Source organism: Brachyistius frenatus, unplaced genomic scaffold (assembly GCF_029030835.1).
Source record: "Brachyistius frenatus isolate BFR_SWC_R1_liver_20210118 unplaced genomic scaffold, ASM2903083v1 Contig_18, whole genome shotgun sequence".
In the NCBI taxonomy this organism is placed as follows: Eukaryota; Metazoa; Chordata; class Actinopteri; family Embiotocidae; genus Brachyistius; species Brachyistius frenatus.
In genome coordinates, this window is record NW_027210617.1 from 2,987,376 (window position 1) to 3,009,014 (window position 21,639).

The 21,639-nt window shown below is 37.3% G+C and overlaps 3 protein-coding genes across 4 annotated transcripts in view; all 3 read left to right on the forward strand.

The window, feature by feature from the left end:
* cbarpb (CACN subunit beta associated regulatory protein b) overlaps positions 1–21,639 on the forward strand; it is a 252,131-nt gene that overhangs the window by 65,809 nt on the left and 164,683 nt on the right. The gene's annotated exons all lie outside the window — the stretch shown is intronic.
* On the forward strand, positions 6,835–8,746 carry LOC138618710 (granzyme B(G,H)-like). 2 transcript variants are annotated; one of them, XM_069694624.1, is made up of 5 exons: positions 6,835–6,912; positions 6,985–7,144; positions 7,413–7,548; positions 7,757–7,987; positions 8,083–8,746. In XM_069694624.1, exons 1-5 carry the CDS (start codon positions 6,855–6,857, stop codon positions 8,233–8,235), a joined length of 738 nt encoding a protein of 245 aa, XP_069550725.1. In that variant the 5' UTR covers positions 6,835–6,854; the 3' UTR covers positions 8,236–8,746. The 2 variants fall into 2 exon arrangements, with proteins under 2 accessions (XP_069550725.1, XP_069550724.1); XM_069694623.1 differs by having other exon boundaries at positions 6,840–7,144.
* Positions 13,778–15,415, forward strand: LOC138618873 (granzyme G-like). The gene is made up of 5 exons (XM_069694918.1): positions 13,778–13,859; positions 13,950–14,109; positions 14,310–14,442; positions 14,551–14,775; positions 14,859–15,415. Exons 1-5 carry the CDS (start codon positions 13,802–13,804, stop codon positions 15,018–15,020), a joined length of 738 nt encoding a protein of 245 aa, XP_069551019.1. The 5' UTR covers positions 13,778–13,801; the 3' UTR covers positions 15,021–15,415.

Sequence of the window (21,639 nt, forward strand, 5' to 3'; positions counted from 1 at the left end):
ATAAAAAAACTGTAGAAAAGAAAGTGAGAGGGAACATGTGCTCATGAGCTGCCTCAAAAATAGGGAAGGATCCTGAACTAAACGAGTTATACAGTGGATACCATGACTTACCGTGACATTGTCAGACCAAACCACTCCTGACCTTCACATCTGGCACTTCGATCATTTCTCTGAGTTATACCTGGGGTAACAGGAATGTATAAGTATCAGCTTACCATTCCTATTAATTACATCTGACCCTTACTTTGCCCTACGTGAAAAGGGATGATGTATTAGTCTTATGTTGCCTACTTACAGCCCTCTTTTGCACCACAGTGAAAACCTAGACAGCACCATCTCTTAGGGCTGTTTTTGTTTCCACACTGTTGGACCGATACGCTCCTCTTTAAGAGGTCCTCTCTGTGGTTAGAACACCAGATCTGTGTGCTCAGACAGACGGACTGATGAGGAGACACTGTGCACTGCAAATGTATTCTGTACATGCTGGTGTGCATGCGTATGTGTGTGTGTGTGTGTGTGTGTGTGTGTGTGTGTGTGTGTGTGTGTGTGTGTGTGTGTGTGTGTGTGTGTGTGTGTGTGTGTGTGTGTGTGTGTGTGTGTGTGTGTGTGTGTGTGTGTCTGTGAAAGACAGAGGGGCAGTTGTCACCGTGTTATATCTCGTGTACCCTCAGGCTCTGTATTTTCTCAGTCAGATTTTACATAGTGTAAAAAAAAGACTCTTTATGTCTGGGTCTAATTAGGAACAAAACCCATACGGCAACTGTCTGAATTTTAATGTTCTCAAAAGTCAAACTTAGTTTAGCAATCGTAATTAGGCAGCACATTCAAGCTTGGAATTTGTTTGCATGTTAATTGTGTGTATGAAGCTGTAGTAAGACAAATATCTGGTGGTCTGTGTTTTTTTTTCTACCCATATCAAAACCAAAAAATGCAAGGACAAAAGTGTAAGAAATGCAGCATGTATGTCTATACTGTAAGCGACAAGCTTTAACATGTATGGCTGATGCAAGGGGCATCTCATACTGCATTACAGTACGTTTGAATGATTTCAATAAAATTCAGCTTTCTAATTATTAATTTTTCTTTTCAGACTGCTTCAGAATTTACAAGCATCCAATAATTAAAAATCTCTGGACAGGAATGAGTTAAATGGATGTCCAACACAGAGTTCATTTAACTCCTACTATAATTAATTTGTTTTTGTTTTTTAAACTGAAAGAGGATTAGTTGAAATTTTCAAGAAACTCCTTAGCGCTCTAATTTAACATACATAAATGCATGCAAAAAAAAAAATGGAAGAATAATATCTCCAACATTGGCAGCTGTAGTTGTCAGTTCTGGGTCTGTGAAGTTTGTCATTGTGACTGACAAACTGTTGATTCAACTTCTTGTTTCTTCAGCTTTTTTTCTCAAGTTCAGTTAACTCAGTTGGCTTTACATTTTCTAAACTTTTAAACTAATTTAACTTCAAGATATTTCATATATTGAAAGATATCTAACTCGAAACATCCAGGAGAAGTAACATTAAGTGAAACACATTTGTGAGTGGAGGGGGATTTTAGGTTTAGTTATCTTATATTTTTAAGACAGCCATATTTTACCTAGCATTTCTAAGTTCAACCATAGCATAAAATTATTTATAGTTATGCTGCAATATCAGAGGTATAATGTAAAGTCAAGCAGGTCTGACCGTCTCTACTGACATTGTTTCCAACAAACTCATGGGGTTAAGCCAGCCAGACACAGCATCTGTCATTTCAGCGGGAAATTTGAAGGCCGCTTTTTTCAACATCTTCATGAAATTAACCTGGAAATTAGAAAAAGAAAATATTGTATACAGTAATTATAGTTCTGTTTTCAGTAAAGTTGAATATGCGTTTTCTGAGACCAGAAGGGTCAATTTAGGTGGACATACGCAGGAATGGATCTTGACTACTCTATATTTATTTAAGAACCTGTGACTGGACTGATATAGGCCAATGCGCTGGTCTTATAACAACATGCTCTTTACTTTAGTAAAGGTTTTTACCATTTCCTCACTTTTAACAGGTTCTCTTCAAAAGGTCTGACGAATAGCACAACTTAAGACATGGAAGCTCTTAGCTACTGGTATCACTTTTCTTGCAAAAAACGTGGCTGAACTGTTTTGTTGGAATTCCCATCTTCTCATAATACTGGCTTAAATCTGATACATCTGAATATGAATCCCATGTCCAAAGTGGATAGACAGCATATGTTTTTGGGATTGAAATGAGTCAAGCAGAACAGAAAAACACTCATAGAGCTGACATAATTTATGCTGTTCAAGGCTCAGTCAAATGCTTTGTCTTTTTATTTTCTTCCTCATGACTTTCCCCTTTTTGCTGGTCATGTTACTGGCTCGATTTTAGCAAGAAGTCACCTGTGTTTTGTTTTTATAGGTAATTACGTAATAGTCTACGTAGTCTGACTATTTGTACTGTCGTTCCTTGTAGGTCAGTTGTTGTGACTCGTGACTTCCATAATGCCCAGCTGTGTCACATGAACAAACCTGCAGACAAGAACTTAAGGATGTGCCCTGGATGTAACTTTCTGTCTTTCCTGAAACCCACAAGAAGACCCTATGTACAAGAAAGGAAGAAACAAAGCTTGGCCATGTAATGGCAGAGCAAAGAACCAGCTAATGCACTGAATCTCTGAAGCTTGAGAATTACAGCACATTCTTTACAGAAAGCTGTCAAACAAACAAGAGCAAGATAAAACAACATACAGGTTTGAATCATAAGATCTAATATCCTGGAGCTTTGGTCAGTGCGGTGGGACTGGCTGTCAGATGATAAGCCAAAGTTTGCATCAGAGAAATGTTCGTCTGTGGTGGGAAAGTGCACTTTGTTAAATTCCCTTTCTATATCTAATGTGTCAGGCACAGATGCAAATACATGATTTTCTTTCAAAGGCTGTACGCAAAAAAGTGTGTTGTTTGCCATGGAGATTGTGAAGTGTGAACACGACATTCAGAAAATCTTCCTGTGTTTCACAAGAGTACGATCACACGCTCACAAGATATAAGAATATTTATTCCAAATAGACATGTTTATACCGCTCTCTTTCACTATTGACTCATGATATTTAAACCAATAGACATTTTCAAGGATTTCTTTCTTGCTGTACTGTGAAGTAATATGGAGTGGGAAATTATTAGGTATTTTTGTAGTTATGTCTGAGCTTTTTGGGGTCAAAATATATTTTGAATGAACCTCTGTATCAATAATCACAGCACTGTACATTTACCTTAATATAAAATGCAGTAGGTGAAAGGCAGTTATAACCAGCGTGTCAGTGTAGTAAAAACACACTCCCTGACAGTATGTCAGCTCAATCAAAATATCACTTAAATTCTACTGATTCCAGGTTTGTGGAGGTTTTCAATATGCAATAAATGTCAAAGTTAATTTGAAGAGCACATGTTTAAGTTTAATCTAGTGTAAACAGTCAAAGCCCGACTTGGAAGAAAAACATTTTATAGAAATCACAGGTGCACCTCGGAGTGCTTTCCATTCTATCTTCTTGCAGACTCTGCAGGAATTAACTGCCGGAGCTGTCTATCTGCATAAAATTACTTTTCCATGTGTTAAAATACAGTTCAGAAAACTTTAAAATGAGTAAAAGAATATTTTTTTTTGATGTGGCCTTAAAGCAAAATCCTGAAGATTTCATGACAAACCTTTACGAGACTCTTTATCAACAACCAGACTATGAACCTTGGAGCTGTTTAAAAAAAAAATTGTATTCATAGTACGGTATAGGCCTTAATCAAGCACCAAGTTAAAAAGTAATTGTAGTAAGTATTTTAATAGGATAGAAAATAATTTTTCATAACTTATATGTATCAATCTACTTAAAAAAAAAAGCATCTTTAAATTATCGTATCAGCATCAAAAAGAAAGAGCAACTGTCTCTATCCAATCTCTTCATCTTGAGAAAGGACATTTTCATCCCTTATTACATCATGATCTGAGTAACCACAAGTCTGCGTGCCTCATTTGTTCTGACGTTTCCTTTTGAGTGGAAATTAAATGAGAGTTAACATCAAGATTGCAAAAATAACAGCACCTTATCGTAGTCTTGCGCAAGCAATTTCTGTGTGAATTTGAGACATTATTGTCCAGTTAAAGTATGAAACCTTGGTACTTTTTATTGCTTCCTGAATTACATTAAATATCAAACATTATCTAGAGGTCTGCAGTTACTTGAGAAATTGTTAGTGATATTTTAATTCTTTAATGTGAAATTTCCTGATTTGACAGTTATTCAGTAAAAATGTCGAAAATTAAAGTATTGTTTTGATTTGACAGTATTAGAATTAAAACAAGTAGATCAATACTATCTTGTGAGGTAAGCGATACTTGAGGTTCTTTGTCTGAGCAGTTTAGCTAAACTGAGACTAGGTGTGGGTTTGTCTGGGAACAGTCTTATTTATGCCATCTTCCCATCACAAGGGCTGTGCCACAGTCTTAACTCCAAACTTCTCCGGTCCTCTGTTGTGGACGGGAAGTGATCCTGTTTGGTGGCTTCCATGCATAGACTTTATATAAATCTAGATGTAGCTTCCGAGTCTGAAAAATGAGGCCAATGCCGCATTGCCTTCAAATGCATTACAACCCAGGGCCGCAGCCGATTGGCTCCAAAAAGGCTCTGACTCAATAGGCTCCCATTTAAAGTCTCTCATGAAATACAAAGTCAATCAATTTGTCAATCAAAGTCATTATGGTGTCATTCACTAAAGTCACTCAACAAGGTTGGTTGCCGCTTGCTTCCATCTCCAGAGCACTGGGCCATAAGTCACCCAGTGAACCTTAACGCTTCAGTGATAAAGACCATAGAAGCAATGAGGAGTTATTGTAAATACATATGTACTCATCTGAATGAGCAGTGCAAAAACTGCAAGTATTGCTTGCATGTTGTTACAGTGAGAACAGTTTGAATTATGATGTCAGATTGCTTCATTTAATTAAATAACTGAAGTATTTGCTTCAGTACAATTAAAGTCAAATAGATCATATCAAATAGAGGAGAGTGTGGTGTGAGTCTATAATTAGCTGTACTTGCATAAAACGGATCATTTGTAAGCACAGACATTAGTAAACTGATATCAGGATGATTGCTAAATCCAGTCAGTATCACGTCAGTATAGCTCTCAGGCCATAAACCTCTGTTCCCATATGTGAATTCAGTTAAATCCACAGTTTGATCTGTTGTGACTGCTGTAGGAATGTCTGTTTCTCTGTCTGTTGGTTTTATTGTTGTCATTTTCCTTTCTTCTTAATAAACATGTAATTTGCACTTTGATTTATGGTTGCTATTACATTCCCTCTTTCCTTGTTGCTGTGTCCAATGGTTAAACCAGCCAGTCTTCTCAGCCCCACGGTTCTCATAAAAGTGACGGGCTAACGGTAAAGGCCCTGCTCTACCAAACGAGTTCCTCTCTGGATCTCCTCCTGTGATTCCCATTACTGCCCTGGACTCCAGGAGCTCACATCCCAAAACCTGTTCGCTCATTTCCTTCTCATCCTCTCCCACCTCCTCTTTTTCTTCTTCTTCAGCACATTAAAACTCAGTGTGCATCATTCAAAACAATTACAACGTTTGTGACTAAGATATAAGAGCGACATACTTGAGTCTAGACTTAGGAAGTGATGTAACAGACACATCAGTACTCTATGGCGAGTAAGCTGCATACTTAAGGCTTGACCACGCTGTGAAAAAAGGGAAAAGGTTACAGCTACCACTATTTTGAGCGTTGCAGATCCCTTTGGGCTTCACTTCTGGGCTTTATTCTCATCTTTGGTCTCCAGTCTTTGATCAGAGCAAACCTCCAAAGTCCCATTTCATCTTTCACTGACAGCTAAGATACAGCAGCGTATTCAGTGCAGCACTCAGTGCCAGTGTTTTCCCGTGTTTCTATCAAACCCACAAGCTATAAACACATAATCCATTGCATTTGATTTATTTATTTCTGCAAAAAAGAAATTATTTAGGTTTTGCTTGAGAGAAAAAGGCTGAAATATTTGCTTTAATATAATGCCGGTTTATAAAAACGCAGGCTGCCAATGAATCTCTGTTTCTCTGCAAATCCCAAAGACTTCTTCGTTCCTCTGGTAGCTCAGGGGTCGCGTTTCACTTCAGGTTCCACAAATCACACCTTTAAACAAATCCTATTTTTCTCATGACGTGATAACAACAGAATAATGTTACCTTTGGGGCTGTGTGACAGACACACAGGCTCCTCTGAGAAAGTCACGGTTTTGAACATGAAATGTCAATAAACTCTCCGAAGCTGTGAGCATACCACAGAGGCATCGGCGGATAGATTATGACCAATTATATCACAACTCCCTACACTGGTCTGATTTATGCTCAACCTTGCACCATTTGACTCAATTACAAGTTAACCTGCGGTCACGTACATATTTAAAGGGAAGTTTTTCATGCAATATAAATTCATGGAAACGTGAATCCAGGCCAGATTATTTGTGATACAAAGAGTGTTCAGGGAAGAGCACTGCTTCGCTAATAAAAACTTGAAAAATCAGCAAAATACAGTCACAGATGTATTGTTTTGTTTTGTTTTGTTTTTCAAATTGATGCACTTAACATTCTTACCAGTCTTACTTTTGCACCTGTTTAAATATAAAAATATATTACATACTTTAAAAAAGTAACTCCCAATGCATGTGGTTCAAAACCACATCGTTTGCATATGCAAGCTACACAAACACTTCCTCCTTTCTCTAATACAAGGAGGTATTTAAATTGAAATCGGCAGTGATGTGTGACACTGCTCGTCAGGAGCTCAGCTGGACTGTGATTTCACCATGTTTCTCCACTGTAAACTGGTAATACTGATGCTCGTTTTGATTCCTGATGGTCAAGGTAAGTTGCGGGCATTTTTGATACTTTTTGATCCACACAATGGGACAAATATAATTAACTGTTTTTCCTCAGTTCATGCAGGGAAAGTCATTGGAGGCCAAGAGGCTAAGCCACACAGCCGGCCATACATGGTGCTGTTAGAGAGGCACATGCAGAATGGTAGTACAATACATTGTGGTGGATTCCTTCTGAGTGACGATTTTGTGATGACTGCAGCCCACTGCCACGCCAAGTCAGTTTGTCACACTTTATATTTACCTGCATTAAGTGATGCTGCTTAGATGGTGATAGAAATTCTCATCCCAATTACAACCCAAGCTCATGCACAGGGACTTCAATTCGAAATCCATAAATAAATGATATCTATTTGGCAAAAATGCACCATGATGGTTTCAAGCATTCTAATTAATAGTTTTGTTTTGTGAATACAATGCTCTCACAGAAATACCAAATAATTTTAAACTAAGCCCATGTTCTTACACTTAATTTTGTCATTTCAGGTCTTTCACAGTCATTCTAGGACTTCACAGTATCCATAATAAGAATGAGAAAGTACAGACTATAAATGTGGAACAAGCATTTCCTCATAAGGACTACAATGGGACTACATACATAAATGATGTGATGCTTCTTAAGGTAAAAGAACAGATACATAAAAACATGTCCATATTTGCAAATGCAACATTGAGGGACTTAATAAAAGGGAGGCCTGAAATACTGCATACATGTTACTGAACATGAACAAGAGGTCACTGTATGTACTACACAACAGATAAACATGCACTGAAGAAATTATTATTTCAGATTTGTATTTGTGTTTTTATGTCTTTCCTTGTTCTTCCAGCTGAGCTTTAAGCCAAATATCACCAACAACGTGAGACCCATTCCTCTCGCAGGTCGGGGTGATGGCTCTTTGCCAAAATCCTGTACAATCGCCGGCTGGGGAGCAACCACACACGAGAAAAATGGATACATGTCTCCTCAACTCATGGAAGTCAGTGTAACACTGATTAAACATGACCAGTGTGCTAGGGCAAACGAATACTGCTCTCAGGGAGAGTCTGGAGGGGGCAAGGTACGTACATCTATCTAATTTCACGTTGACAAACAAACTTTAGTCATTAATGGTAACTACTTCACCACTTGAATAAACTTTACATGTACTTCTAGGGAGACTCTGGCGGTCCATTGGTCTGTGAAGATGAAAAGGCGTACGGGGTGGTGTCCTCAAACTATTTACCAGATTCAGGTACCCCACGGATCAATCGGTACCCTAAGATTCCTGACCACAAAAGCTGGATCGATTCGATCACTAAGATATAATGCATGTAACAACTGACAGATCAAATCGCCTTAGATTTGACTGTTAATGATAATTGAGATACTCATATCACATTATTCCATATCAATGCTTGCTTACTTTGAAAAGATTTATTTTTAACTTTGATGTTCCACATTAGAGAAACAATATTGTTGAATATATTGAGGCAAAAATACACAATATTAATGTGATTTGGATATTTTAAGTGACATATTTTGAATTGTTATGGTACTGTTGTAGCAGGGAACCTGCCAAAATATTTGGACAACAAATTCTAGATTATTAGAAGCAAATTCTGAATTTAATACACATGCAGGTTTTCCAAAGATAGACTTTAAAGAGTCAGTCATGGCAAACAAATTAGATATGGCTTTAAAATGTTATTTTTTTGTGTAGACTGAATACTGTTTAAAAGATGCATTATCAATTGATATTACATACTGTATTTTATTCTGCTCTTCAGATTAAACATAGGTATATTTGTGAACATACTTTTAAACAATAAACTGTTATGTTTTCTCAGTACCTGTGCACACTTCTATTTTTGACCATGAATTAACTCAATAAATACACAACACTGCCTCCTTGTGAAGAATGTGTAGGGATGCATTAAGAAGAGGTTTACTACTTTCTTCTCAAAGTCAGAGTTGCATATCTTCTCATATATATGCTTTAAAGCTAATCAAGTCTCTGTTTGTATTTCATACAAAAGTTTATCCATGTTGACAAAGTGAAAAGCCATTTTAAAAGAATTCATTTATATTGGTATTGACACATAGAGATAACCACTAAAAACAAAGGTTAAAGCCACTTTACAAAATGCCTAAGGACGTAATGACTACCATAGGCACGGGACGCTGCTTCACAGCTGGGACTCCCTGTTGTGTTAATGTTGTGAACTATTTTACAGGACATCTGTTGGTCACAAGTTGATTCTCAGCAATATGAGACGTTAAATATTCCTTATTCCTCTTATATTGGGTATCTGTATACTGTATGTCACAAACAAACCTACTTCAAATCCCAAATGCACTAACACCCATATACCATCTATACCATCTAAGAATATGATTATTTTTCTAATATAAAATACTGCATATACTTTTATTTCACAACTCAGCTAGTGGAAATGGTTTACAATATTAATCTATACTTTCTGTAGAATACAAACAGGAATAAATGAAGCAAGAGCATTTTGAACGCATGTAACCAGGCAATAACTTGACACACAAGACTTGAACTGAACTTGAGCTGAATCATAGACTGATGCGCAAAAAAAATTATGATTTTATTTATATTTAATTAAATTGGAGGAAACTTGGATTTAATAACGCCAGAAACTGAAGGTTTAAGGCTTATGCCGGCCCAAGAAAGGGATTGCAATAAAAATAATTGCATCAAAAAAATTTACCACCTTCAGGTGGCCCACGGATCACTTGGTTCCCTAAGATTCCTCACTACAAAAGCTGGATTGATTCGTTTATTGAGCACCATGTTTGTGTTAGAGTTGCTGATTGGCAGAAATAAAAAATAACTATTGTGATAAATGATGCTTTTTACCGCAAATGTTAGTAAATATCTTTGGAGTTTTGTTCAGAGAAAACATGAAACCTGAAGATGATAACTCAGGACGTGGGAAATTATTAACAGCATTATTGTCTGATTTGTCAATAAACGAATGATGGAATAATCGAGAAACTAATTATCAGACTAACCAATCATTGCTTGCAGCCCTAATGTCTATCATACTGGAGAGATTCAGAGCTGATAATTGAAATGCTAATATTACACATGATCCATTAGCTGCCAAAGTCTGGACTTGTTGTGTTTGGACTTGCTTTCTGCAAATCTGTTCCAAACAAACTATTTAACAAATTGATATTTGTCTGCATTGAGTGAAAATATTTGTTTAATTGTAATAATATGGTTTGGCTATGCAACAAAACAAATTTAAGTGTATGTTAAAATTGGTGTAAATTCAGTGCTCTTTATTAAATTTAATATCCATTGATACTGTATTTAATTCATCTAATTAATATGAAACACGTAGTATATGTATATATTGAATACTTTATTCCTTTGTGACCATTTGTTGAATTGCAAAACCTTTATTTCAAATAATGATCATTTAAATTGGTCATAAGTGGAAACCCATTTGTAAACAGAACACTAATTTACTTCAGTATCCCGCAGAGGAGAAACCTGATTTATTCAAATACTGCACTTAGTACAATTTTGCCTGCTCAGTTAAATCCACAAAAACTTACGGGACAACATGTCATCATTCAGGAGGAGAATATTTCCTTAACATACGGCCAAAGCTTTCTAGTCAATCTCATCAAGCTGCATTTTACTGGCTGAGGGCCAGAATGAAGGCAGAGAGATCCCACAACAAGTAAGTGGCCGCAGGGAAGGCCTGGAAGAGCATCACCAGGAAAGATACAGAGCATTAGTCTCTGTGACTGCAGGACTTCCAGCACTCTGTGACTGCAATGCATTTTTGAAGATTTTTTGCTTTACATGATGTGTATCTGTCCTTTTACTTTCACTTTTGAACCCTAACCTGGGGCACTATATGTATCTATACAGTTCTTTCTATTTTGATATAAAACTAATGACATTAGTTAAGATTAGGCTCTTTTAATTTATCAGCCATGATTTAATTTCAAATTGAATGTGCTGAAGCAGAGAGCCTGAAGGAAAACAAGTGCAAATGTACAAATACTTGTGGTACATCATAACAAATTAAGACTCAGATAACCGGTGGGTGATAAGCTGCTATTTCACAAGTCAGGCTGAGGAAATGGTTTATGATAGTGATCTACGTCCTGTTAATTAGACAGGCTAAAGATGCAAGAGCATTTCAAAATGATGTGACTAAATACTTCCCTGATACACAAAACTTAGAATGACAGACAGATCTGAGTCATTGACTGATGCAGTTTATTTATAATGAACTAAATTGGAGGACAATTGGATTAAAAAGTGTCTCGAGGTGAAGGCTTGAGGAAAGAAGAGGCATCAAAGATTTACAATAAGTAAACAGATGCATCAATAATAATTAAAAAAAAAACCACTGTGGGGATTATTTGGTGTAGCATTACAACAAAAATAGATTATTAGTCACAAATTGTCAACACAAATCACAACACATTACTGTTTCCTCAGACAGTGATTGTCCAATTATAGCTTGGGAAACATGATTACTTTTCTCTACATGTGTCTCCTATAAGATTTATAAACTATATATTAAGAGATTGCCATCTCTGTTCAGAGATGTATTTTAATGACTCGTCAGTTTAAGCCATCACAGTCTCCCCAATAAATTCATATTTGGATCGTATAAATCATTTGATTTTTGAACATTTAAGTTTGGAACAGGGGTCTTCAGTATTTTTGGAGCACCTCTGGAAAAAGGATGTGGGCCAATTGTAGAGGCTCTCTTATTGCAGTATGTTCGGTGAATATTTAATCAACATTTAGGATAAATGTAAGTGTTGGATTTACATACAGAGGATCTCCAACATGAAAAGATTTGGGTTTGGGCTGAATCCATATGGAATAGATTTTGTTTTATGTGTAAATAGATAAGAAAATTTGAGCAATCTACTACCAAAAACCTGCATTAGGCAAGGGTCATGTCATTATAAAATGAACTGTATATTAGTATGTGGTTTTCCAGGTTACATTAGCAAATAGGCTACTTTTGAAAAGACAAGCGCTAAAGCATAATTGCTTGAGACTTGTAAAAAAAAAGAGTCACCTTAGAGTGTATGAATTTGCATTTCCTTAGTCTCATCAGAACAGTCCATGCCAGCAGCTAGAATGATAACCCTTACTGTGATTATTACTGGGTGGGGAACTGAGTGGACAACATGGAACAAGGTACTCTGGACAGTAAAGTTTTAATGGTCTCCAGCACTTGTCCATTTTCTGATTCATACTGTTTTAGATGCTTCTTCTGATGGCTGCTGGTAGGAGGGGCTGAAGGAAGTGTCAACCACGACCCTAATCGGTGTCAGCAATCATGGCTTCCTGTTATTCTGTTATGTTTGCTGGATTTGTGTACCACAAATGTCTTACTGCATTTATCTCTTCATCATAGAGATTTCTGCAGAAATGATTTCTTGTGCACAGTTTCTTCCAGGCCAAAACTTCAAGCAGATTCTCATCATGTCTGCACTCAGGTTAGGCCCTGTTAATAAACAATCAGTCAGAAAGGCACTACAATCTATGTTAAAGGCACTTCTGCCGCCATTAATTGTTTCTTTCACATAGTATCCTCTGCAGAGGATAACATCCTTTTGCAGTTACATTTTCAAAACAGTATGACATTCATCCTAACGGTCGTCTTGATATCAAATAATGTTACTGGGTGGTGATTCAGCAGAACTAACATGTGCGCATTTATAATGAGGTCCTTTCTTCCAAACCTGTTCTGCAGTTGATCAATTGTAGTATTGCAATTAATGTCCATTAAAATGTAATTCAAAAAATGTAATTGTATCAACCCCAAAGTGTTTCGGCCCAGCGGAAAAATGCCTGGTAGGCCCGAGGGTATTGCCAGCCTGTCCATGGTGGTGGGAATACAAGAATATTACCACCACCATGTTTCACTGTTTGATCCACTTTGGTATCATTCTCTCTCTCTTGTTTGTCTCCATACTTATTATTCCTTATTTATGAGTAAACAGGACTGTTTTCAGTCTATTCAGTACTATTAGATAGCCTTCCTTTAACAGGATTATTACTGATTGAAGTGTTGTATTCTTTATTTTGTGAATTCTGTTTTTGTGAGGAAGTTGATTTCCAATCTGTCAGAGGATATAGTTTGATGTACTGATCTTCTTAAGGTGTGGTTAGTTTCAGTCTGCTTGATCATGCTTTGGATAACACATTCCAAGAAATGTGAAATGATATTTAATTTTTTGACATTTTTAACTTTGATCCCTGACCTCCAGATAATGCAAAATTGTACAAATTTACTTTTTAATTTTACATGTCATAACGTCTGCTATTTTTAAATTCTCAAACTTTTCGGATTGACAGATTTGGTCTCAGGCTGTTGGATCCCGTTATGGACTGATATTTTATCAACAAATTGCAACCTCTTTCACAATTTAGGAATAATTTCACAGATAAAAAAGGTATCTGAGATTAGCCAATTAAGTAAAATAAAAATAAAGTGTTGCTTTTCTATAGTTTCACAAGTCCCACTTTTATGCAGTCTTATGATAACATGAGAATGATGTTTCCTTTGGCGCTGTGTGTCCTCTGCAGAGTCATGGCATTTAGACCTCAATGCCAATAGAGGTTTTCAAAGCTGTGTGTATGTAGACCACATGCTAAATAATTTAGACTAACACTGTCCAACTTTGAACTTTTCTCACACTCAGGAGGTGACAGAAATGCCCTCCTTATGCTTGTGGCTCAAAGCTACACCATTTGCATATGCAAACTCAACAAACACTTCCTCCTCTCTCTAATACAAGGAAGCATTTAAAGACTGAAATTGTCAGTGGTGTATGATACTGCTCTTCAGTGGCTCAGCTGGATTGTGATCTCACCATGTTTCTCCACCGCAAACTGGCAACACTGATGCTCATACTGACTCTTGATTGTCGAGGTAAGTTTCTTTTCAACTCGCGTTAAGTATATTACAACCTGTTAGAACTGTGTGTTTGTTTATATAGTAAATTACAATTTTCTTTTCCAGTACATACAGGGGAAATCATTGGAGGCCACGAGGCTGAGGCACATAGCAGGCCACACATGGTGCTGTTAGAGAGGCACATGGATGGCGGTCATAAAACATACTGCGGTGGATTCCTTCTGAATGAGGAGTTTGTGATGACTGCAGCCCACTGCCATGCCAAGTCCGTTAAACACACATGTTTGACAGGGATGGAAATTGTGGGGGGCCCAAAAATATTTCTTATCACAAAAAACAAACTCAACTCACACATTAAGACTAGCAAATACACATCATGAATTGTAACTGATATAGGTCTTTTGAATGAGTGTTGCTGTAAAAAAACAAAACAACTAATCTCTGCATGTATTTCTATTGTTTCAGGTCCTACCAAGTCATACTAGGGCTTCACAATTTCAATACAAACAAAAACATACAGCGTGTGTCTGTGGGACGAACATTTCCACATAAAGGCTACAATAGATCTGATTTTAAAGATGACATAATGCTTCTTCAGGTAAAATAAACAAAAAACTATATTTCAAATTCAAATCCTTTTACAAATACTTCCATATTGATGTTAATATTTTTTTAAGTATCTTTCTATCTCTCCTTGTTCATAAAGTTGAGCGCCAAGGCAAATATCAACAACAATGTGAAACCTATTGCTCTGGCAGACCAGGGTGATGACTCCCTGCCAAAACCGTGTAGTGTCGCCGGCTGGGGACGGACAGAACTGAACAAATATTTGTCTCGCAAACTCATGGAAGTCAGTGTAGCGCTGATTGACAATAAAATGTGTACTGAGAGAAACATGTACTGCTCTGAGGGCAAGACTGGGCCGGGGGAGGTACGTAACCTAACAAGAATAAACAAACAATTAATTCACCGTTCACTGGATGCAATCATTACATACTTTGTGTGTACTTTCAGGGAGACTCTGGTGGTCCATTAGTGTGTGGAGATGAAAAGGCATACGGAGTGGTGTCAGTCAACATCATCAAAGAAAGACAACCAACACTCTATGTGTATACAAAGATACCTGATAACAGAGACTGGATTGATTGCATTATGAAACACGATGAAAACTGCTAATTAATGTGACACAGGAACACATCACAATATTTGAATTCACATGGCAGAAGAAGAGTTCTGATAACAGAGATGTTAATATTAGGAATGATTACATAGAACTGAGGCTGACAGACAAAAATGTAGAGTCTGAGTCAAAAGACAAAAAAATAAAATTATGTGATTCTGTTAAATGAAGAAAGTGCCATGTTTTGAATGTTTTGACTGTGTCTGTTTTGTTCCTGCTAAAGATTCAAGTTACTTATGGCTTAAAATCAGAAATGTATGTAGACTCAATCCTGTTTGATAGATGGGATAGCTTCTCATCACATATCATCACATATTTTAAATTCAACTTCCAAACATGAGTGTGTTTTGTATCATATTTTCAATAAATAAACTGCTTTGCTGCTCTGTCACTGCGTTCTCTCCTTATCTCTGAATATTTCTATTGTTCAGCATGAATGATAAATAAGATAGTTTATCTTATTCCTCAAAATAGACCAAATTTATCCTGCATGGATAGGGGCAATTCATTTATAGTAAATGTCTTTTGATAGCTTAGAATACTACTATTAAAAATAGTACATTACATTAAGTATATGCACAAAAAATAAGGACAGACATTTAATTTTAAATGATCAAGCTAAAGCATGCTTAAAGGAGCAGTGTGTAGGGTTTAGTGACATCTAGTGGAGGACTTTGCTACAAACTTAATATCCCTCACCTCCCCCTCAAAGGGTGTAAGAGAATAACACCATGTATGCAAAACTCACCAAAAATGAGAAAAGGCCCTCTCTAGAGTCACTGCTTGGCTACTGTAAAAACACAGTGGAGCATCATGGGACCATGTAAAAGGGAATACATAACAAACAAAGTTTTTGTTTATAGTTTCAGGTGATTATACACGAAGGAAAACATAATTATGAATATAATATGATATTTCTGCCAATATCCTCTCAAATCAAAGTCCTTTAAACCATGACACTATCATGTTGTTTTGTCTTAACACTTATACATAGAAAAGTGTGAGGACAAAATAAGCCTGGTGATGTTAATCATCTGCATCAATGTTAATCAAAATTATATTTTGATAGATATTTACAGGCTGCCACTTTCTGCGGGGATCAAGTCAAGTTGAACTCATATATTTACTTGTAGATCGGCTAAATTGAATAATTTCCTGGTAAGTTTAGATCACCAGCTCTCAATTATTATAGATCCTGCACATAAGTATTCGATTCGTCACCTGAATGAGATTTTGTGTGTGTGTGTGTGTGTGTGTGTGTGTGTGTGTGTGTGTGTGTGTGTGTGTGTGTGTGTGTGTGTGTGTGTGTGTGTGTGTGTGTGTGTGTGTGTGTGTGTGTGTGTGTGTGTGTGTGTGTTCTACAGCCTTGTTATAGGCCTATTTAAAAAAAAAAAAAAAAAAAAAAAAAGTTTAATCAAAGTAGAATGATTTAAAACCTTATCTACTTAAGCCTTTTAGTTTAACACATTCAACAACGATGTTTACCCATTTGTTGATCTGAGATCAGCAAGTTTCAGATAATGATGATGTAAGAGGAACTGTGGCTTGGGCAATTTGGTTTTGATTTTGGTGACAGTATCAGATTGCCTATAGCACCACCAACTGGTGGTTTCCCTTTTTACATCATCATATTGGTAAACACACAATATGGCAGTCCATAAATGCATACTGTTCATATATTTACACGCACAAAACTGCATGCTGGAATCCCATTTGGAAACTGTGCTTGTATAAAAAAAATAAAGGTGCCATAAATGTTTGTATTAAAATGAGAAAGACTACAAGATGATGGCACCACTGCTTCCTGCTCTGAATACTTCAGGAACCCAGAACTGGATAGAACCCTGGAGCCTATTTCAGAAAAGAGGTTTAAGAAACTCTGACGTTGAACTCTGATAAGACAACTCACCATGGCAACGGGTAAATAAAGAGCAGAGCCTCTATTTTAAACCAGAGCAGCCAGAAAAAAAGATGTGCGAAAGAGGCCAACAAGTCAATATGTTAACACTGCTAAATTGTATTCAACATTTAGTTGAACCATTCCTCATTCAGCAGAGATAATGAGAGCAATAATGAAGTGCTTAAATCTGACTATCTCTTATACATCAAATATTTGAATGTAGATATTTGGATCTTTTATAAGACTCAACAAGTTTTCTTTAAATCTGCTTTGGTTTGGAGTACAACCCAGGACATAGGGATAATGCATATTTCTTCTTTCTGTCAATCACCAAGTGGCCTGTCTCATCCTTTTTACTCAGCATCGCTATACTCTAGAACAATAAACCTGGTCATACTGTTAGTGTATCAGTGGCTTTGGTGTAAATTTGGAGTCTCATGGGAGCGTCCTTCTCATCTAAGCGCTGGAGTCCATATGAAATCAACTATAGCCATATTTCTACACAAGTGTTACGTTGAAGAACACTAAAGGCATACTTCTGATCATGTTAAGAGCCATTTCAGAGCTTCTACCCCTGAATTAAAATGAACACTGCAAAATCCCAACTCTTCTACATTTTGTAATTGATAGATGGGCATATATAAGGGGGTACTGAACATTTATCAAACTAATAAATGGTCTGAGCTTTTACAGTTTCCAGAAACAGAGAATCAGAGCTTGGGGATTTTTCATATTTCAGCATTGCTTCAGATTAATAGTGGAGACAGTAGATAACCTACTTACTCTGAAGCTGTGCCACCTTGCAGCTGGCTGGCTCTTTGTGGATCTCCATCCCTGACTCGTGAAATGAGGGAAAACCAATGTATATTGGCCAGTTTTGTTTAAAATATTACATATGATTGCTCCCTGTTTGCATCAGCACTGTATTTTCAGATGACTGCCATCCTATAACATCTATTGTTCTTGCCTTGTATCTCTTTATCAACCACCTCAGGAATATCCACCAGCAACAACTTCAACAGAGGCAGATATTGTGATGACACTTAATTTGATAGTGTCTACAAAAACTGAACATTATTTAGTAAATGTCACTAAATCACATTAGCATATTTAAATATGTCACCTACTGTAAGTGTCACTTGATAGTGACATTTAAGTAACATAGTAGCGATGATGCTGTGTGCATAATCTGACTGAAGTGATATAAATATAAACTAAACCGTTTAGTATCACTGACCAATCTTGATTAAACTGCAGCACCCAAGCCATGTTGGGCACCACCTGAGCCAAATGAATGTAAAAACCTTGTGGAGATAATCAAAACTAGCAAAATTTCCCAGATCTGGCTTTTCCCAGATCTAATGGCTGTACAGTAGTTGTTCGTCTTTTGGGGTTTTGTTTATTTATTATCTGCTCTTGCTTTTTCATATTTAGGAAAATTTAAATCAAATAATAGCAATGGTCAAAAATGATGTGAAATTGGATATTTTTTCCTTGAGAGGGGACTCCATAAAATCCCCACTGAATACAAGCATCTTAATATTCCACAAATTTGGGGAAAATGCTGAAATGTCATTGTGTTTTCTATTTTACAATTGTATTTTGTTGTGTTTTACACCTCAGAGTCACTGAGCAACGTAGGAAACATGTCCTGAATCTATGTATATCATTTTATCACATGCCTGTGTGCCTTTATAAGCTGTGCGTCACTGACACAGCTCTGCAGCTGTTGATTGGTGCTGATTTGCCAATCTATAACACTTGCCTCATCTCTCTCCCGCTAAGCTAACCCTGTATTTGTCCAGAATCTGCTCCAGCTTCTTATCGGTGGAAACATCATAACGGTACATAGTAGATCAAATTATATAGACCGACTTAGAGAAAAGCAGATGAATCTAGCAGAAAACAAAGAAGTTGAGTTTATTAGAAGTAATTAGAGATGAGTAACATAGTAGTGATGCCTTATTGCCTTTATCTAATTTACTGTGATGTAATTAAAATGGTGCTTACACAATAATAAGCAAAGATTTTTCAAGTATTTTTGATCATTCCTATGTTGCCTAATTTTACAAAAGTAATAGTACACATAAATACATAAAACTAGATGCATTTAAATTAAAGGTCTAGATACTGCTCCATCAATAGACATTACATTTAAGTGGTTGGTTGTGCCTCATGCCATTTGGCTGTTCCTTAAATGTCTGAAAGAAGCACAGAGGTACACGGTACTTTGGTTTTCCATTATTGAGACTTAAAATGTATTTTCCAGGTGTCGTGATCAGATACATCTACCTGAGGTTTAGTATCAGCATGAGAATGCAGCTAAAATGGCCTCTGATTGAGATGTGCATATTCCAGACCGAAGCAATAAAGGGAACAATTTTGTAATGTAGCCTATATTTAGTGGCCTCGACAAACATGATCCACTAGGTGGCACTAGGTGAATCTAATCCATCACAGGAAACTACAGCAGCACACAATTTGCAGCATAATGTGGGTTACTGTTAGGGTTAAAGGAAGGACACCTTACACTATTAACACTTTCGCAGGAAAATGGAAAATGGAAGGAAAATGTTAAAATAAACAGGACGAGTTGTAATCATTAGCCGAGTCTAACAGGCTGGCTGTCACAGGTTAAAACTTTTAGAAGGAAAAAAACACAAAGAAGAAAAATGAAGTTTGATAATATAATTGTTGGTATCTACAGTTACAACTGCAGACCACTGAGCAGAAATACAAGCATATACAATGCACTAGTTCAGAAGTGTGATCCTGGACTGCCTCTAAACAAAGCGTGCTTAGTACAGGCAATTGAGATTAGAAACCACAGTCAGGTTAAAAATAGAAGCAGACAGTGCTGCAGTAAGCACTCTAACTTCTGAACTTTTTAAACCTCTGTACCTCCTGCACAAGCGCACATCATGGCTTCCTGTGCAACACCGCCGTTTTCCATTGTGGTGTACACTTAGGCCTGTCAAACTTCACAGACATCTTGATTCAGGTGAGAAGCTGCAAAACAGACCTGCAGAGATATCTGAGGAGAATGTGCAATATATAGTAGAATTATGTTTATGCTAATTAGAAAACACAATAATGCCTTAATCATTTTTCAGGTGCACACTTGATGATTTAAAACATCACATTTGTCAGATCAATCAATCAACCCAACAAAGAAAAACAGCCAATTAGGAAATCAGCCAATTTGTTAAAGAACAGTAAAGCTGTGTGTGACACTGTTTCTTAAAGTGTCCCAAAATATGAAAGTGTTCCTTATTTATGCCATGTCATTTATATTTTAAATTGATAAGACAGAAGGGGGCACTCTAAGCAAACCTTTTGCAGGCTTCCTTATGCAAGTTGAAGTCTGGACCAGCACCTTCTCTGAGAGGTTCATTGACTGAAACTTACAAGAGCTGTGTGTGTCCTGCACTTGACTCTGTTTGATGTTGATTGCCTGAGCCTCAGCTTTGCAGAGCCTTGGTGTTTAGATGCGCTGTGGTTGAATGTGACGGCGTTGCCTTGCTTTGCTTGTCTCAGATGATTATTTAGTTAGTGCAATTTATTTTATATTACAAAGTCAATGCACATTTAAATATCAGCACACATATTCCACAAATAACAATGCTATCCACATGAGATGAATGTGTGAGTGTCTGGTTTTGTTTTCACTCTTCCCAACATTAGTGCTATGAGGATCACAGAAACATAGTAACACGGTCTTGAACTGAAAGATAATGATGAAAAAGCTGCCTGTATTCCTTTAAGAGGCAGGATCACATTGTTATTCTGGGTTTGTCCACAATCCGACTGTGGAGGTGGACAGATAGTGGTTCTGAGGGTGGTGTGTGGAGGAGGGAGAAGGTGTGGGAGGGGCGAGTGTAGGAGTCTCCTAATATGAGTCTCCAGGGGCCAGTATGGATTAGAAAGAGAGGGAAGGCAGAGAGAGGGGGGGGAGAGAGAGTGCAATGAGGATAAGATGTCCTTTAGATGCATCCCATGTTTTACAGCACATCCAAGGAGGCAGAGATTGATCCTGTGTTCCCCTCTCCTCCAGAATGGTGTTGCAGGCTGAACACTCAAGGCTAAGCTGCCCATTAACGAGCCAATAATTTGTGTCATTATGTGAAGACTGCAGCTGGTGTTACTGATGCGCAGCTTCTCACATGTCAGCGCTGAAGACTGAGAAGAGTCTTGGTGCTGCTCATTATAAAGCCGGCCTCTCATCCCTGCTTCCATCCTTTGTCTTGAAAGCATGCGTGGCAAAAAAAAAAAACAACGAGAAAAGGCTTGGCCTGGGTAGCTTATTTATTTCCTCCCCAGCTCTCCTTTTTGAAACACAGTATGCTCAATAAAAAAAATCAATGTATTAAGTGTTCTCAAGTATGCAGAGTGACGTGCTGCCATTCCCACTCTATGCCTTTGGCTGTGATTACAGCTAATTTGAATGATTGAAATGCTTCCATAGTGGAGCCGGAGTGAGTGAAGTGAAGGGCTCACACAGATGAAGGGGGAGGAGGCGCGAAAGGCTTGGCTCTACTCCAGGTGGAGGAGGTGAGTCATTACCCACACAGATAGACAGTCTATCAGTGTGTGTGCGCGCGTATGTGCACACGCGTGTGCGCCCAAATTGTTGTCGAGAGAATAAAATAGTGCTGTGAGCAACAGTGTAATAAAGAATGAATGCCTCTGTATACACTCTGCATTTCTGTGTGTGT

Coding starts and splice junctions, on each gene's coding strand:
- LOC138618710 (XM_069694623.1), top strand. CDS start 6,855: ATGTTTCTCCACTGTAAACTGGTAATACTGATGCTCGTTTTGATTCCT. Junction 7,549..7,756: donor ATGATGTGATGCTTCTTAAG/GTAAAAGAACAG, acceptor TTGTTCTTCCAG/CTGAGCTTTAAGCCAAATAT. Junction 7,988..8,082: donor GAGAGTCTGGAGGGGGCAAG/GTACGTACATCT, acceptor ATGTACTTCTAG/GGAGACTCTGGCGGTCCATT.
- LOC138618873 (XM_069694918.1), top strand. CDS start 13,802: ATGTTTCTCCACCGCAAACTGGCAACACTGATGCTCATACTGACTCTT. Junction 14,443..14,550: donor ATGACATAATGCTTCTTCAG/GTAAAATAAACA, acceptor TTGTTCATAAAG/TTGAGCGCCAAGGCAAATAT. Junction 14,776..14,858: donor GCAAGACTGGGCCGGGGGAG/GTACGTAACCTA, acceptor GTGTACTTTCAG/GGAGACTCTGGTGGTCCATT.